Here is a 19,491-nt window from a genome sequence, read left to right on the forward strand (position 1 = left end):
TTCTTTGACATAATAGGTTTTTTTTCTACCTAATTGGTTCACCCACATGACAGATCTGACTTTTCCTGCGACCCATTTTTTAATTTCAGAATTGTTTTCCGGGCATTCTTGGTAGTCAATGTTCCACTTATTGAACCATTTATAGTTTTGTTTCTTCCATGTCTTCTTCCAACGAGCCAGTTCTCCGTCAACCTCCCCACTAGGCCAGCAATGTGCATCCGTTTTACTCACCTTCTTTAGATAGCTCAGCAATCTAACAATTGCCGAGGCCTCCACCAGGAACATGCCTGCCTCCACTAAAATAATCTCGTATGGGACTGTGGATTTGATTTTGAGATTAATTGTGATGAAGTGTTTCTCAATCCTTTCAATTTGTCGCCATTTATGGTTAGATACGCTGCTCCCCCATACCTTGCTGCCATATAAAATAATTGGTATCACCAGCAACCCAAAGAGGGTTTTCTTAGTCTTCCAATCCCATAACTTTGCTGTCCTACACGTGTTTTGAAGAAGATAAGATGCCTTCCATCCCCCTTGTATCCTTTTTGATCTGCATGTTTCCCAACTTAAATCACTATGCTCTATTATTGAACACACAATAGTAACATGAGTCAAAGACAATAGGCACAAATTACAGTCAAAGCTTCCAATTTACTCTATCACAATTGCTTTTAGTCAAAACTTCGAATCCAATTGCTTCTTTTATTCACTTTTCTCCCAAATTCCTACTACACAATCAAGGTTATGCTTGCACAAATGTGGCAAAGCTTTCTTGCATACAACAACAGATGATTTTTACAATGAGGGAGCACTCCTTTATATAGGCACAAGAGTTGAGAAAAAGATGGAGGAAAAAGTGGGAGCAACTTGATCAACTTTGACCCGGTCTAACTAAATTTTTTTTTTATTGGATTACATGCAACTGCACATGCAACTTGCATTACATGTAATTACATGTTTTCATGTAATACATCCTCTTCAATTACAAAGATGAAAGAAGAAGAATAAGAAAGACGGAAAAGAATTGAAACAATCATAGGGATTGTCCTGAAAGGCTTTGTACTTGGCGATGTGATCCCTGATGATCATAGGATTGGGAGTTTTTGTATTTTGTGCCATTGCATTCACCTTGATAACCATGGTGTTGCGTCTTTTGCTAACCTCTAACTTTCTTTGATGAATTGTCCGTTGTCATTTGAAAACTTGGTGTGATCAAACTTTTTTTTGTTCAAGTTGTCGTGAATTCTCCTTTGTAGATTGGCACATTCTAGATTCTCTGACACTTTGAAAACCTTCTTGGTGATATCCGGATGTAAACTCAATAGAACTTTCCATCAACACCTTTAACCTTTTTTTTTTTGAAGTAAAGTACTTGGCACATGGGAATGCGTGCAAATGACAACTTTTGACTTTAAAAGTCTGACCTTTAGTCAAAAATGGATTCTTTGGATGTCATTACATGTAAAGTGAATTACATGTAAATACAACATGTAATGAGGAATGGGAAATGAGATGACATCCGGATGCAAATGGAGAATGAGCTTACATGTAAGTGCGTATGAAGGATGAGATGAAATATATAATGACAAAGGAAGTGAAATGACATGTATTTGCTTATGGAGGTGTAAGTGCATATGCAAGAAACAAATGTAATGTAACTTGAGGCAAAGTGAACTTTATAGTCATCTTGGTGGAAAAGTGAAGTCAAAGTACATGGGAAAACATGCACATGACATTTTTGACCTTTTAAAGAGTGTCTTTAAGTCAAAAACAGGTTTTAGAGATGCATTACATTTAAGACTTGATGTAATCATGTTGTGTGAGTGGATGTGAAAAGTGAGATGAGTAGAAATGGAAATGGAAAATGAGATTACATGTATATGTGGGTGATGGATGAGAAAACATGTAATCGCATGTGAAGAATGAGATGTGAAGTGTTTGTTTACCGTATGGGGTAAACGGTTTATTAATGCATACAAACAGTAAACAAGAACATGTAACAACAGTACTCCTTTTATTATTTGCATAAATGCCAAAGAGATTATAGTTCTCACAATGATGATTACAACCATGATCCAAAGTTGTACATATACCATCCCGAAGAACCTTCCCGAAGGGGCCTGTCGGCTACATAACAATTACCGATGACATCAACCCGTCGGCTACTCAATATTTACTAACGACATCATCCCTCCCAAAAGAAAAAGTTGTCTTCGGACAACAATTACAAAATATCTAAGACAAATTAACAAAACGAAATACATTAACTGGCTAACTGCAACAAGATAGATCTGTTTCTGTCACACCACTTTCACATTCGTCCCGAGCCTGCACCAAATAGGTCTACAAACCACGTTGCATCTGTAGCCTCTGCTAACACAATACTGTCTCCTGACCTTGATAGCCACCCATGTTGCTTTCTCTGCTTCCAACTCTTGGGTACCCTGAGCCAAGTGTCGCTGTACTGCCTTCAACTGGATGATCAGCTCCTCTCGAGCTCTCTATGCATCCACCAAGACAGACTCATGCCCAACACCTACTTCGAGTGCCTCAAAATGTATCACCCCTCTCGAAAGGCCTGCTCCATTGGTCTTTCCACCTCTGGTACACAGACACTATGCCTGCAGTAGCTCTAGGTCTCATCAACTGGTCACACTTCCCACGACTGATAATTGCACTGACTGGGGGTCTAGGGGATAGAGCCCTCGCGGGGTTCTGGGGCAGAGCCCCAGGCATTGAGGGGCAGCGCCCCTGCTGTCAAGACCAAATTAGCACTCTCAAAGCCACACAAAAGTCCATGGAACACACCATTTTTGTGATTTTCCTTTGATCCCACATTCTTTCTGCAAACCACTTGCGTTTTCTACCTGTTTATGTCATTCCCTTCCTTTCAGCATCATACATTATTCATTTTGAGCATTTTTGATTTGTCATCATTTTTTTTTTAATGCTCCTACCTCTTTCTTTCTATTGGGTCAGGTTAGTTATTTCTTTGTACACAAATTTTTTTTCCTCCTTCCCTGGCGTCCATACAACTCCGTACGACCCTCCTACAAGCTTTATAAACGGCCTTTGGCTTCTGTTGTACTTATCGATTCTTCTTGTAATTGCCCAATAGTGAAACGTACGGCCTTATTTGCTCCACTGGATTAGTTGCCTGCCAAAGTATTTCTCATTGGCCGTACGGAAAGAATAGAAGTGCAATCACCGTACTGGAAGCATGACGTACAAACAATGTGAAGACATTTAGAAAACCGTACGGAGCATATACGAGCCAGGAATGGCGTATGGTTTTGTTGCAAGGAATTGTTGTACGAAATGTTAAACCCAGAGCAGAGTTTTGCGTACACGGTGGCCAGAGGAGGAGCCGTACGGAAAACACCGTACGGGCACAACACAGCTCAACCCAAAACACTTAAAACGTTGTATGGTGGTTTCTCTACTTCCAATTACTGTACGACAACCAACATATAAAATAAAATTGCCATACGAACTTTTAATTTCACTGTACGGTCTTCATAGTGCTTCCACTGTACGATAGTGAAAGATCACCTAGTAGACACCGTACGGGGATCTTAAAACTCTACTGGTTTTTTTTGTTTTTTTTTCTTGATTTTTTTCCACGTTATTTTTTCAATTTTTTTTTTGGTTAAAATTTTACTACTCCTCGCTATTCGCTGACAACGGAATAGGTCGCACATGATACATTTTCAACTTCAAACCGTTCACCGTTTCCGGAATTTCCTGCCCATCTAGCGTACATAACTTTATTGCTCTGTTGTCACCTACTCCCGGATCTTGTATGGTCCTACCGATTTGACTTTGAACTTTCTAGGTTTGATTTCATTCCGTCAGTTATACTTCAACACTAATTGGCTCGGTTGAAACTTACTTAATTTTAAGTGTTTATCATGCCATGTTTTGCACTTATTCTGTGTCACCTCCGTGGCCCATTGTGCCTGCAATCGTCACTCATCAAGTTTATTTAAGTTACATGATCTCTCCCTCAGGTTTTCCACATCGCCTAGTTTGTTCTCGACACTCGGTATCATGAATTCCGTCGGCTGCCACTCCTTGCCGTCAATAACTATATTCTTGATTTTAGAACCTTCACTTCGTACTGCTGAAGCGTTTATTAAACCCTTCCTCTTTGTTTCCTATGCAAACCGTATGATGTTTTTTCATTGCTGCCAACACCTTTCTACTATATCCGTGGTTCGACGTAAAATTTTCTTTCTGCGCTGTCTGTTTATTGTATATCGTACGCTGAAATCTTTCCTTTTTCTGGGTTTGTACTGTATGTTCTTCCCTTCAGCTTTAGTCCTAACTGCCTTTACTTCTTCGACTTCTCTATATTCCTTCGGACATTCATTTCCCTCTTCTTTCTCACCTTCATCGACCCTTAACATATTACAGTTCAGAAAGAGCTCGTAATCCTCCATCTGCCAGTGGAAAAGGCCATTCACTGAATCCAAATCATCGTCTGTCGATCCACCTTCCAAATGTAGGACTCCTTCCTTATGGGATTCCAATCGTTGCTTTCCTTCATCCTCTTCTTCGGAATCAAATGATACGGCTTCTTCGCCCACCATTTGTGTGTAAATCAATAATGAATTTTTGTCCTTTGCTCTTCATTGATAGTATATTCTTCTTCCAATCATGCTTAACCTTTGCTTGTACAAGCCATCCCTAGCCCAAATGGCGTCATATGCTCTCCTCTTCAGCGGGATGACGACGAAATCGAGTAGGAGCAACTGTGTTCCAATAGTTACTAGTTGTGCCATCAGGATTCCCAACGGTTTGATCCCGTGCTGGTCTGCCATGAGCAATTGGAATGTAAGTGGTTACAACGTCGGCTGTCCCAACTTCTTCCAGGTATCTTCTGGTAGGACGTTTACTCTTGAACCTCTGTCCACAATTGTGTCTGGAAGGACCGTTCCTAATATACCCATCTTGACAACAGCCAGATGCCATCTGGATGTGAGGGCTAATAGCATTGGGTCCGTTGCACTTGCTTCGCTTTCCTTCTCCCTTCCGTTTGTTGTACTTGCTCCACTTTCCTTCTCCCTTCCATGTTCTCTTGGTAATTTAGCAGTCGGGGCTATGTTCGTGAGTGCTTTCCATAGTTGAGGCATTGTGAGGATCAAATCATTTAACTTGACTAGTATTTCAGTTTGTAATATCTGTCGTATGATGTTTTGTTCTACGTAGTTCCTCGTTGAGATACCGATAGTGTCTTTCAGTTGTGATTTCTCTGCTTGTGTTGCTTTCTCAATTTCCGCCCGCGCTACTTCCAATCTATTCTTTTCTTCCTTTGAGTCTTGGTATAGTTTTGCTTGTTTATGGGTGATTGCCAAGACTTCTTCGTCCGTGCCGATGCTGATCAAATTCACTCTTGATTTCGGGCACTTAGCATCTTCATGATCTCTAGGACCGCACCATCTGCATAACAACTTTGGTGTGTTTGTTGATGTACAGTTCCGTGCATAGTGGCCCCACAAATTGCATTCTCGGCATTGAACCATTGGGCAAACCATTCGCATCGTATTGAATTCGGTTGCGACCCCCATTATTATTGTTAGTATTGTTATTGGTATTGTTGTTTTGCCCTCTTCTATTATTTCTATACCCACCCGAAGTGGCACCATCATTGCTGGTGTTTCCGTTCCCTCCTGACGCGGAAGCCTCTTGTGTCAGGAGTACTTGTTGATGCCCTCTTGTTTTCATATTGAAGGGGCATTCTTTTGTGGAATGTCTCATAATTTGACAGATCTCACAGAACTGGTTCTTTAGACAGGATCCCTTCGTGTGACCTTCTGTCTTGCATTCTGTGCACCATCGCTCGTTTCCCTTTGTCTCTTTTTGCATATTTTTAAATTCCTTCATCATTTTGATCATATCCTTTCGGAGAGCTTGAACCTTCTTGCTGCCCTTTTCGTCACCACTGCTATCTTCTTCCGAAGATGCGTCATCTAAGTCAGATGAGCTACTTTTCTTTTTTTTCGTTTTCTGTTCACTTTCTAAGTCCATCGCCTAATTGTATGCTTCGGTGTATGAGGATGGCGGCACAATTTTCATTTTCTTCCTTAACTCCGAGTGTAGTCCTTCAATGAACCATCGCTTTTTCAGCCCATCTACCGGCTTACTTTCAATTTTATTTATTAATTCTTTTAGTTTTTTGGCATATACATGGTTGTTTCATTTTTCCCTCGCTTTGTGGTGTATATTTCTGGTACGATCTCATTGTCATCTCGCAGTAATTGAAATTCGGTGATAAATTCCTTTTTAACTCCCACCCATATAGTTAATTTTTTGGGATCGACGTCGGCAAACCAATCAACTTCTACACCCTTAGGGTTGCTCGAAATTGTCGGACCCATTCATTTGTGTCGGTTATGCCATTCGCCATCCAAATTGTTTCGCATGTCTTATAGTGTCTGATTGGATCGGCCATTCTATCACCATCAAATTTTGACAACTTTTCCTTTGGTCCAGCTATTACTATTCGAGTTGGAGGTACTTGTTGTGTATGCATGCTATTTTGCACACCCGCGTTGTTCTAAACACTTGTGCTATTTCAGACAGCCGTCTTATTTCCAACAGTCGCGTTACTTGATGAAAAAGGGTTTTCCTCAAGCTAAGTTGTTCCTTCCGGAAGTGTATCGCGGACGAAGAGTTCACTCTACGCTCATGCTCCCTCTGCACTCCAAGCCGTGCGAGTTAATTCCCTTCCATCTGGATTCTCTTCCCTCGGTGTATACAGGTTAAGAAATTCCTCCCTTGTTTCTTCCACCAAATTCAACTGCTATCGAGTTTTTTCCAACAATTCCTCAGTGCTTTGGTGTCCGTTGGCAATTTGCTGAAACCTCCATTTGCATTTGTCTTGTTGTGCCAAAATTAAAATTTCTTGCGTGGTACATATTCCATCTTTTCCCTTTTTCTCATTTCTATCCTTGTTAAGTTGATAACATTAGTCTTCATTCCTCTGCCTTCGTTCCAAGTCCATTGGGCAACAACGCCAAATGTTTACCATATGGGTTAAATGGTTTATTAATGCATACAGACAATAAACAAGAACATGTAACAACAGTACTCCTTTTATTATTCGCATAAATGCTGAAGAGATTACATAGTGCTTACAATGATAATTACAACCATGATCCAAAGTTGTACATATACCATCTTGAAGAACCTTCCCGAAGGGACCTGTTGGCTACATAACAATTACCGACAACAGTGTTGTGACATGGAAAGATGGAAATGGAAAGTGGAGTGAAGTGAAAATGTGGTCAAGAACTTGCAATTTCTTCCAAAATAGAGAAAAAACTGAAATGCAAACAAACAAAACATAAAAACAAGCACAAAACAAACACATGCCTTTGTTCTTAAACTCAAACATGTCAACAAACAAGTTGCTTTTAAGTGCAAATTCGAATTTGGAATTTGGAAAAATTCCAAAAGTGTGAAAATGAGAGTTTTATCATTTTTAAAGGCAAAATGCACTTTTCATGGCATACATATGGACAAGTGTGCAATAACAAGCCATAATATGCATTGAAATAGCAAGATAAGCATGAATTAATGAGCAAGTTTGAAAAAGTACACTTGAAGATCAAAGAGCCAGAATAGCAAGAATCATAGACTTTGAAGACCAATTCTCCTCAAAATCTAGATTCTCAAACAATAATTTGACTTTTTCCATACTTGCATTTAACAAATATAAATGAGCAATGAAGGGTCGAATTTGACATGAAAATGCCAAATACATGGTCTCCAAAGACAATAGTATGCATTTAAACTCAAAAAACGACCCCTCTTGATCAAAGGCATGGGCTGGAAATGCAATTTTTTGAGTTTTTTGAACAAAAACGTGACTTTTTTATGTAAAAATCTGGGCCGTTTTTGCAAATGCATGTTTTTGAGTCATTTTTGATTTGTGAATGCAAAAACAACTTCCCCAAATGCTAATACATGGATCCAAATGCAAAAAAGTGAATTCAAAATGCATAAAAGTGGATAAAAACCCCAATTTTCTGGGCGTTTTTAGCAAAAATGTGGTTCATAAAAGGCATGAAACAAAAACGTTTTGGCTTCCAAACACCAAAACGTGAGCCAAGATGCAATGCAAACCACAAAAAATGCCAAGTCGATTCTTCTTTAGGCAGCCAAAAATGATGATTTTTGAAGATTTTCTCAAAAATGTGCACTTGGATGAGTTTGAAAAAATGTTTTTTAGCAAGATAAATCCATTTTCATTGCTTGAAATCCCATGGCTAAGCAAAAACGACCCTAGTAGAGAAGATTTCGTGAAAAACCATGAAGTAAATCTCCCACAATCTTCAAAATTGAGTTCTTGAAGGCTCTTTGCATGTGTTCTTACAAAAATGGGTTTCTTGAGGGCAAGAACATGAACTTTTAGTGCAAAACGCACCTTTTGGGAGACATGGCATGTTTTAAAATATGCATAAGGTGAAAATCGCGCATTTTGGTGTCCATTGCATGTTTAAAAATCTCTCCATAGTGCAAAACAAACCTTTTGGGAGGCATGGCATGTTTTAAAATATGCATTTGGTTTAAAAACTCACCTTTTTGGGTTGATTGCATATTTTAAGTGAAAGCTCATGTTTTAGATGCAATAGCATATTTAAGTTACAAAACTCACTTTTTTGATGTCATTGCACATTTTGAGTGAGTTATATGTAATAGCTTAGTCACAAGGTTCGCCAAATTTTCGGCTTCAGATTCGAAATTCGGCGAACTTATAAAAAATGGAAAAAAATCGCCAATGTCGTTATAAAATTCGTAGAAAGCCATTTTTGGATTTTAAGGAAAAACAAGATTCTAAAACAATGCTCTTTGTCTACATATTTGAAGCTCCGTTTGGGCAAAAAAAAATCATTGGCAAAAAGATTGCGTCCGAATGTCACAGTGCCATTGGAGGGTCATGTTTGAAGCTCGTGTCATATCGCCTTAGTCCGCCTTAGCCGCTTGTTGACTCCATCCTCCTGTCGTTTGCTTGATTTGTTTGTGTCCTACATTCACTTCGCTAATTCCAGCCGATGGTTCGATAACATTTTAATTTTTTTATTTGTAGAGGTTTTAAAGTTTAATAAGATAATAATGTTAAACTGTATTATTATTATTATGCGCTAACATTTTTATATTTTTATTGAGATTTTAATGTTTAAAAAGATAATAAGATAAAATATTATTTTTATTATTATGTTTAATATTTCTTTATCAATATCTGTATGTACATTTATAATGTGTGTATATTTATTTATTCACCATTAGTAAAATAATAATATTTTATATTTAGTATCAGTAAAATAATAATATTTTGTATGCTTTTTATGATTATTATTTATTTATTATTATAATACCTTTTTATTATTTTTAATTCTGTAATATTTAAAGTTTTATTTTATTAGAAAAGGTGAAACGGAAAGATTGCTATTCTTTTATTTTAATTTTCTTTATTGGCAACGAAAAGTAAAAAAAATATTATACTCAATAATTGTCTCTACAGAGTTGTGCACCCTCCCATAGTGAGGAATCAAGGTCATATATTTATATTTTTAAAGATTATATAAGGTGAATTTATTGTCGATTTTTTTTCAATTTTTTTGCCTTGTTGAAATTTTTTCGAACTTCATAGTTGTTAAACTCGAACCTTGTGACTTAGTGTAATAGCATCAAAAAGGTCCACTTTTGATAACTTAAAAATGCAAAGACATGGAAAAGGTCCACTTTTGACAAATTTATACTTCTAAGTTGAAAATTATATGCAATGACATGTAAAAGGTCCACTTTTGATGGATTTAACATGTAATGACATATAAAATGTCCACTTTTGATAACTTTTAAGTGATTTAATAAGCACATGTCAATTTAAATTCATTAAAATATTACTTAAGTGGGACATAAATTATATTTACATATCATATTAATAATATAACATTTAAATACCATTTAAAAATAATATTTACTAGAGCATTTGATTTAAATGTTAAAAATTAAATTGAACTATATAGTTAATATAGTCACTTAAGTGAAAATTCAAGAAGTAACTCAACTTAAAATTATAACATAAAGTGCAGTATAGTTACTTTAAGTGAAAATTTAAATGATAAAGTAACTTAAAAACATAACATAAAGTGAATTTAAGTCATATTTTTCAAAAAGTGAATGTCAAATTAAAAATTTTCGTGTTGTTGCATAAAAAAGGTCCACTTTTTGGGCACTAAAATGGCCATATCTTTTGACTGATAACTCCGTTTAAGCTCTAGGTTAGATCAAATTGAAGGGGAAATTGAAAGTCATGACTTGAGCAAGACCAAAGAACTAAAAACTAACAAATGCCAGTTCAAAAGCAAAGAAAATGACGATGAAGGCCTAAAAAATCAAGCATAGGCTCTACAGATAGAAAAACAAAAAAGACTTGACAAAAGCCTTCAATAAAAGAATTTGATATGCGAATTGGAGTTGATTAATCGATCAACATTAAGCAATTGAATCACAAAATCAACTTAGACAGATGCAAAACTAGTTTGAAAAAGTTTCATACTGTTACCAACATTTTGTGGTGACAAAATGCAGGACAACAACACTCATTGGGTTTGGTGAGTCCATCCAACTTTGTTGAGTACCAAAGTCCTAGTTGTTTTGGACCCACTTTGCATTTTCCTCCTTGGAACTTTCCATGTCTTGGTGATTTAGACAAGAATTATATCTTTAATTCTGAATAGGAGAATCAAACCCCAAGTCCAATCAACTCTTATTTTATTGGCCAATTAATTGAGTATTTAACATGTCCTTGTTTGTTGGGCTACTAAAAATATAGTCAACTAATTGATTAGGTAGTGTAATGTTGTACTCATTCCTTTATTTAGTTCAAGGAGGTTTGTTTAAACAATAGAATACTTGGCATGGAGCATATGTTGTTGAAGGTTGAGGTTGAAGCCAAAGACGTTTCAGAGTAAGTTGCAAAGCATGTGGTAACTGAGGATGGTTTGTGAAAAGTTGCAAGCATATAATGCTAGTATCTTAGGATAGCATATTAAAATGTATAAGCAGAATCTTTGTATCATTCTTTTGTCTCTCATATCAACATCTCTTTCTTGTAAGCATCCATCTAGCCTATTCAAGTTCTTGTAACTTCTGTTTCCATGTTAGCACAAGATTCAATTTATCATCTTAAGACTTATATCAATGTCTCTATTGCCTAGTGTTAGACACTACATAGAAAAAGTATAAGGGAGGATAGATGTAATCCAAGTTTTGAGTCATTATCCTTGTAAATTTAAAATAACCACGAGTCATGACCATGAAAATTTCAAAAGAGGAATGTTGAAGAATGTTCCTAGTGTGATTAGCTTAATTTAGTTATGGTAATTATTAATTGGTATGTGCCAAAGTAACGAGAATCAGAATCAGCAAGGCCAAATCGAATTGTGCATTGGCAAGGTCGAATCGAATCGCGAATCAGCCATGAATCGGAATCGAATTGGCCACGAATTGGCAAATTAAACAAAACCTTAAAATTTAGTAACTTATTTCATAAACCCTTTATTGCTGATTCGATTCACCAATTCACAAAAATCGTTTGGCTTGTATCGAATCACCAAATTGCATGAATCACATGAATCACTGTGATTCTCGTTACCACATGCCCTATTGTGGGATCGTCTAAACTAAGTCTTATCTTTTTCACCAGTGCAGACTTGATTACCATGATTAGAGTCTTCTAGGAATTGATTTCTATCCTGTCTTAGAAAAGCCTGTTTATGTGTTAGTGTTTTACCATGTTGCTCTGAAGGTGTTATTCGTTCAGCATTGCAGAATTACACTGCATTTTGCTCCCAGCATAGAAGTATACCCAGCAGCTAGCTTAATCTGTGTCGAAGGTGCAGTCAATTGAAAGATGATAATTACCCTGGCACAACAGTGATGTGAGAGTTCACCTTGATTTTGGTGCAGTTGAGAAATCAGCAAGAGAGGGCATAGTTATATGTGAAAATAAGGCCTAACCATGTAAGGAATATACCTTGGGATAAGTGCCTGGTCAACTACATGAGATTTGAGTGATTTGTGGCGGTAACTAGATTAACTACTTTTATTAGGAGCTCCTAGTTGTTAGACTCAGTTGATTAATCAGAGTAGTTGATTGATCGGTCAAACTGAGTGTAACTTAAGTGTGTTTCACTCATCACTTAATTTAGTTTCTCTTACTTATATTCATAGTGTTCTTGTCCATTTAGAGGACACATACACCAATTGTAATCATGATACATTTGAGTCTCTTCTATAAAAGTTCATTCTAGTACGGTTTTTTTTTTTCAGATGTAATTAGAATACATATGCAGGTTTGGGAGTTCAATAGTGTGGATTGGCTTTGCACATTTCTTGCAGTATGTTTTAGTAGATTAGCATAGTCAGAGATTAGTTTATTGATTGAAGTTTTCATGTTTTAAGCTACCTTGTTTTAGGACAAAATTTTCTGAGTACAGAATTTGTTAACCATGGTCTGAACTCTCAAATTTAACATTATGAAGATCAAACACATCATAATTAAAAACATCAATTGAGATTTTAAAATGACATATGTTGTGATTCTGTAAATACTCCTGTTGCATTTTGTTTTTACTTGTGTTAAATAGTTACACTTGTCAACTAACTGCATGTTGAATCATGTATAAGCATCAAAGATTGTTAATATCCACTTCCTGTTTCTTCATATTTCTTAAGAATATTTCTTTATTGTATTTGCATCTTTTTCTTACTCCTTTTCATATTTTTGAGTAACATTATGTAGATCTTTGCTTCAATGCACAGATGAAGTCATTCACACATAGGGTTGTTCCAAAGACATCAATGGATGAACTTATACTCAGTACTTCTATGCGTAAGCATTTAGAATGTATTATCAGCTTTGAAAAGGCTAGGGCAGTACTTCTTGGTCAATGGGGTTTCCAGCAAGAACAACTTGGAACTGCATGCTTTTTTTGGGGCGCTCATGGAACTGGAAAGTCAGCTGCCGCAGAGGTAAATGAGTAATTTCCTACTAATTTTCTCATTAATCTATGCAGTTATAGCTATGCCCATTTATTAGGAACACTTTTAAGTTTTTTTCATTATTTGCATTGGGTGGAAGAAATTTATGTGATTGAATCTGTTATAATAGTTTTCTTGTGCATAGTAGAGCCATTTTTGCCTTTTTATTAAGGTTTAATTCTGCATTAAGCTTCTCATCTAGTTTGGCCTTTGTGATGTTTTGGATCCAGATGGATGAGTTTGATATCTTAGAATTATACCATGGAAATACAGAGGAACAGTTTAAGTGTCCGAAAGACATCCAAATCTACAATGGAACCTTCCCAATTCCTTGAGGTCCCATACAGAATTGCTTCCTTGCAGATTAGGACCAAGAAAAATAACAATAGGCATCCTACATTTTACATCTTAAAATTATATCATGCAAATAAATAGAAACCTTTTAGTCTCAGATAAAAACGGAAAATGTGAAATTGAATAGATCGACCTCCTTTTAGCCTTGTGGTGCAGAATTATTTTTCCACAGATCAGGAGTTAGAAGCATAACAAGAAGCATCCTACACGTAATTAATGATAAGAAACATATGCAGTAGAATGGTGATAAGGAGCTGATCTTTCTATTTAGATGCACATGCTCTACATATAGTTAAAGTCATGGCATGTCAGTATTTTCCTAACAAACAAAGAGTGACAAGCTCCACAATCTACATTTAAAGTCTAACAATTGTCATTTACATTAAACAGTCAGAAACCCCTTCAATTTGTTAGTATTTGTTTAAGTTACCGATTTGGGTTTAGGGACGGATTCGGGTTTGGGGTTTGGGTTTGTGGGTTCGGGAAAATTTTTGTTTTCCCATTTGGGTTTGTGGGTGGGATTGCGAATGTATATATATATGTGTGTGTGTGTGTGAAAAAAAAAGAAAAGAAACTTGCATAGTTGTAAAATTAAGTAAGTCATTTCATAGTATGAATATATCAATTTTACTTGATTATTGATCAATGCCAAATGTCAAAGATAAACATTAAATACTCACTCATTAATCTATGTTAATGTTGTAAATAAAATCATATATTGAATTACTAAAATGCAAAATGGAATTTCAAAACATAGACTACATCATCAGATTGATACAAAATAATTTAATTTAATAAAGTTTTAAACATGGTGATAAATGAGTCAATGACAAATGTTTAATAGTTTATTGATGATCATAGACTCAGTGTATCAAAAATGCAAATGCCCTTCAAGGGTCAAATGGGAGATTAGATGAATGAAAAGCATCTAATTTGCCTTCCTTTAGGGTTAGAAGAAATTAAAAAAAAAAAAAAAAACTAAATTTTTTTTTTGGACCACTTTATGGCCCCACAAGCGGACCCGTGCGGACCCACAGTCCCAAACAGGGACCCTACCTGGACCTGCAGCAGACCCGGGCTCAAATCCGGACCTGGATGAATTCGGATCCGGACCCGAGCTCCAGGGTCCAAACTTGGTAACGTAGGTATTTGTCCATAACATAGGCATCTGGTGAGTGCAGTGGCCACTATACCTTCCTATTTCTTTCAAAACCCCATTTTAATTGAACGAATTAGTTTATCTTCTGTTAGCTACAAAGTTCTATAAACAATTTCTCCTGTCAGCATGGATCTTTGTGTTTTGCATATGAATCAAAGAATGGAGTCATGCTCTAAAATGCTTGAAAATAGAGTAATAATATAGGTGCATCCTAAAGGACATTTTTGGTGTCTCATGTTTATATTATGTGGTATAATGTATCACTGAAAGTTTTAAGTTCAAATGATCAAATATTATTTGTATGAACCAATCTTGATATTTTCTTGTGTGTTTCCATTCAGGCAATTGGATTCGAATTGGGTCGCCCACTGAAGGTAGGTCATTTGTTAGGTATTTGGGAGACAGAAAATATAATAACAAAATTATTGAGATCTAGCTTTGGTCAAATACATATCAATTGTTATTGAGATCTAGTTTTGGTCCAATACATATCAGTTGACTTAGCACGTTACATGTTCTGAAATCGCAGGTAATTAATTGTGCTCAATTAGTATCAAATGAACAAAGCTCTAAGACTAGCTCAAATATTTGCACATCATTTAAAGATGCACGTCTTCTGGATGCTGTTCTCGTGCTGGAGGACTTTCAGGTTTGACACTCTTTTTGTCCATGTTAACTAGGGAGTTCTCTATTTCGGATTTCCCTTGTTTGACTTGTGGTTTGAATTTTGTTTTTTATTTGACCATGATTACTTGATGCAGATATTTGGTTCAGAAAATGCATCCTCTAGGGATGGAATAACCAGTGTTTCACCCTGGTCAGATGTTGCTATAGGCCTTCTTTTACATGAGCTGGAGCGCTTTCCAGGCATTTGCATCCTGGTTGCAAATTTTATACAGGTGTGATAGATGGACAAGTTTGATCTTATATGTCAGCAATATGTTTGATGTATAATTCGACAACCTGTTTATAAATATAGGACTTGAACATTTGTAGGCAATTTGACAATCCTTGAATTATTTTGTCTCTGTTGCTATTTTTCTTTTGTTAAAAAAACAGTAAAGGTAGTAGGAAAAGGAGAGGGAATCTTAACAAAAATAACTGCTTTTTCATTGGGATAAATTAGATGGCTGAAGTTTATATCATATATGAAAAGCTGCTTGACATTTCAATGTTTGGGTCCATGTCAACCACCTCTTCTGGATCTTAATTGCAACATAACACCATAGTCTGAATCATTATATATCTAATAAATTTGTTGCGTGTTGAAATGATTGTTGCTAATAGATGCACACTATACTGTTTGCAATCTTTTTCTTTCTTTCCCACTGCTGGGCTACAATATATTGCAATTACATTATATCTGAAGTATTGTTTTGGAGCTTGACGAAGAGTGGGCCTAAATTTTTTTATCCTAAGTTCTTTTGACTATGCAGGGCCATCAAAATGATTGGCGAGGTAGCATGTGAGTTGGAGCTTCCTCCAAATAGGAGGATTTGTAATGTATTTCATGTTTTTGTTTGAAAAACCTTCTTGGACAGAAAATTGTTCCTGAACCTGATTTACCACTTTGGATGATGAGGGGAAATCGATTTTAATTTGTAATGTTTCCTTTCGGGTTGCTTCTTTATTTATTCTTGAAACAACAATTCTGAACTTGAGATGAGGACAGCAATATATTTATAAATATAATTCAATCAGATCTGAAGACATTTCATCATAATATCCAAATAATTCGGTAGATAGAACTTATCTTGATTTGGATCCAAGTAATTTGATGATCCCACTTTAGTCTTCTAATCAATTGAGGAAACATCGCTCCCAATGATGTGTAGAGATTTCAGTGCTGCCAGGCTCAACTGCTTGCAATGGTTCCCTTTTCTCCTCCTACGTGGGCAAGTTAATGCCTTCTAGGTATGCTGATTCTATTGACTTTCTTGTGAGGATAAGCTTGGATATAATTTATCAAAGCATTTAACATAATTGACAACTTGCCATTGATATTTGCCACTATGTACTCCAAATATTCAAGGTTATGTGGGACCACTTAGAAACACTGTTCAGCTGAGTAATACACACATCTCTCCAATGCGAGAGAGATTAATGATAATCACTCTACAAATATTGGAGAGAGATTAACGATAATCACTCTACAAATAACTTGATGTAGAAGCATCCTAGGGTAGTTAGCAATCTTGGATGTTGGAGGTATTTTGGCTTGGAGTTGAGGACTCAGTCACCAAAGGAGTGGTGCTTGGTCATTACTGGGTGTAGTGTTGGCCAAGGTGCTTGGTCATTGGAGGGGCTCGGTCGCTGAAGGAGCTCGGCATATGTAGTTGCACAACATGTACTATGTTGCTCGACAATGCTTGTGGGAGCTCGGCGATGCTTGTGGTTTTTGGTGACGCTCGACAATGTGGCTTGCGGGATGGATTTCTCATGGATTTTCTTGGCTTGGTGCATTTATTGCGTGAGGATTGAGATAGTGACGTGGATTGATCGTGGGAGTTTGTGTGGGCATGTTTGGGTCTTGGTTATTTGTTCTAGGTGTATTTAATGAGTGTTGTAAGCCTTCTAAGGCATTTGGTATTTAATATCTGTTGTAGGCCGATTTGTGGCTCAACATGAATTTAATGTAAGAGTTTATTTAATTTGTAACTTGCTAGGATGACTTGTGGTATAGTTGGGTATAAGTAAAGGGTCTTGTGGAATCTTAAGAAATAATCATCTAGCTTAGATAATAGGATGTGGAAGAGGAGTTAAGTTTGAGAAGAGCTAGTAGCTGCGGCTTGGGAAACAAGGAGATTGCTTGGTGGCTTGCGAGCACGAGTTTAGATTTTTGATGGAGGTTTCTCCCAGAGTGTGGATTTGGAATAACTAGGGTTTGGATTGGATCTTGGGGGATCTTGCAGAATGATTACTTGCTTTGTATTTGGCCGTAACTGGGAAGGCCTTACAGCTCGACACATTACATGTAGTCAATTATTTTATGAATAAAGAGCTATGTTTGGTATCAGATCTTGTATCTTGTGTTGTGTTTCCGCTGTGTGGTTATTTGCTGGGGACTAGGACATCTCCTCTAGGGATTCTCCTACCTTGTATTGTGTCAAGTGGTATCAGAGCAAAGGTATTCCTGAGCGTGTGGATAGATCGCCGAAGTTGAGGTAGTTTTCCCTAGGACCTGGATGAAGATCATTAGAGCAAGGATTTGGTTGATCTTGGAGATTTTTTGCAGAGGGTTCGTGAAGATCTTGGAAGATGCCTCCAAGACAATTGGACCCTAGGGTGATTAAAGATCTCTGTGATGTTGTGGAAGCAAGAATCTTAGAGAAGATTAAAGTAGAATTCAGATTTGAGATGGCGTCGATGAAGAGCGATATGGTCATTGAGATCATAAGAACTATAGGTGGTGTACAAAAGATGGTTATGAGGAAGCTGCTAAAGACTTTGAGTTTATTGGATTGAGTGGTGAGGACATAATTGATCGTGTGGAGAGACCTCTACGAAATAGGGCTGGTTAGGTGGATAGATTTGGATCTCAGTTGAAGCATAAGATAGATGTTTCTAATTTTTCAGGTACTTTGAATCCTAAAGACTTGATTGATTGGATTGGCAAATTGGAAAACTACTTTGAGCTAGAGGATATTGGAGATCTGCTCAGAGTGAGGTTGGCACAGACTAAGCTAAAGGGACATGCTGCTCTTTGGTGGAAGGAATTGTAGTGAGATAGAGAAGAGGAAAGTGAAATGAAGATCATTAGATGGAGATTGATGGTGACTAAACTGAAGGCTACGTTCATTCTTACAGATTATGAACTTGAGTTGTTTAAGAAGTTGCAGAATCTAAAACAGAAGGATATGATTGTGAAAGATATTACAAAGGAGTCTTACAAGTTGACTATTCAGTTTGGGCATAGGGAATTGTCTATGGAGAAGGTGGCTAGATATATTAATGGTTTGAGATTCAATATTCAGGATGAGGTTGGTATGCTGAATATTGCTTTGGTTGAGGATGCTTATCAGTATGCTTTGAGAGCAGAAGAGAAGTTGAAGAGGAAGCATGAAGGTAATCGTCGAGGGAAGGAGAAGTAGAATCACTTGGTGAAGAACAAATAGATTGCTGAAGATGAACTGAAACCTATTGAACAAAGAAAGAGGACAAACAAAGGTGCATTTAAGGGTACTTGCTACAAATGTGGTGAAGAATGACATAGAGCTTATGAATGTTCATAGAAGGTTGGTGATAGGAGATTTGCTGTTGTAAATGAAGCTGAACATCATATAAGTGAACCTAAACAGGGAGAGAGTTTGTTAGCTCGACGATTATTATTTGGTAAGAGAACACTGGAAACTTGTCAAAGGCATAATTTGTCTAGGACTCGTTGCAAGTTTGGTGGAAAAATCTACAACGTAATTGTGGATGGTGGTAGTATTGATAACCTTGTTGCTGAGGAGATGGTGCAAAAACTTGGTTTGAGGAGAATGAAACATCCTTGGCATTATTGGATTAACTGGTTGCAAGATGAACATGCTTTAGAAGTGAGGGAGCAATGTCTTGTTGATTTTCAAATTGGGCAATATAAGGATCAAGTGTTGTGTGATATTGTGGACATGAGTAGTTGTCACATATTGCTTGGTAGACCTTGCCAATATGATTGCAGGGCTATGCATGATTGTGTCAAGAATGTGATTACTATTGAGTAAGGTGGTATGAAGCATTCCTTGATTCCTTTGGAGAATGAAGAACTTGGTAGAAGGAACCTGAGTAATGGTAGCTGAGTTGAGTTGAAGGATTCTGAGAGGGTTAGAGATCAGTGTGGAAAGCAAACCTATGGCACACTGAGGATGGATGTAAAGAAGCAAAAGTGGAACAAAGGAAAGAGTGTGCAAGTTGAAGACTCGGAGGAAATGTATGTGAAGAACCAG

The 19,491-nt window shown here is 36.9% G+C and overlaps 1 protein-coding gene across 2 annotated transcripts in view; it reads left to right on the top strand.

The window, feature by feature from the left end:
- LOC149553773 (uncharacterized) overlaps positions 1 to 19,491 on the top strand; it is a 163,174-nt gene that overhangs the window by 126,121 nt on the left and 17,562 nt on the right. For both annotated transcript variants that reach the window (XM_089789130.1, XM_089789129.1), the window contains exons 16-19: positions 12,835 to 13,044; positions 14,908 to 14,940; positions 15,096 to 15,215; positions 15,328 to 15,465. In XM_089789130.1, the coding sequence (XP_089645256.1) occupies positions 12,835 to 13,044; positions 14,908 to 14,940; positions 15,096 to 15,215; positions 15,328 to 15,465 (501 nt within the window). The remainder of the gene's footprint in view (positions 1 to 12,834; positions 13,045 to 14,907; positions 14,941 to 15,095; positions 15,216 to 15,327; positions 15,466 to 19,491) is intronic.

The sequence above is a fragment of the Cupressus sempervirens genome, chromosome 6, assembly GCF_028749045.1.
Source record: "Cupressus sempervirens isolate cs-2001-9-10 chromosome 6, ASM2874904v1, whole genome shotgun sequence".
Lineage (NCBI taxonomy): Eukaryota > Viridiplantae > Streptophyta > Pinopsida > Cupressales > Cupressaceae > Cupressus > Cupressus sempervirens.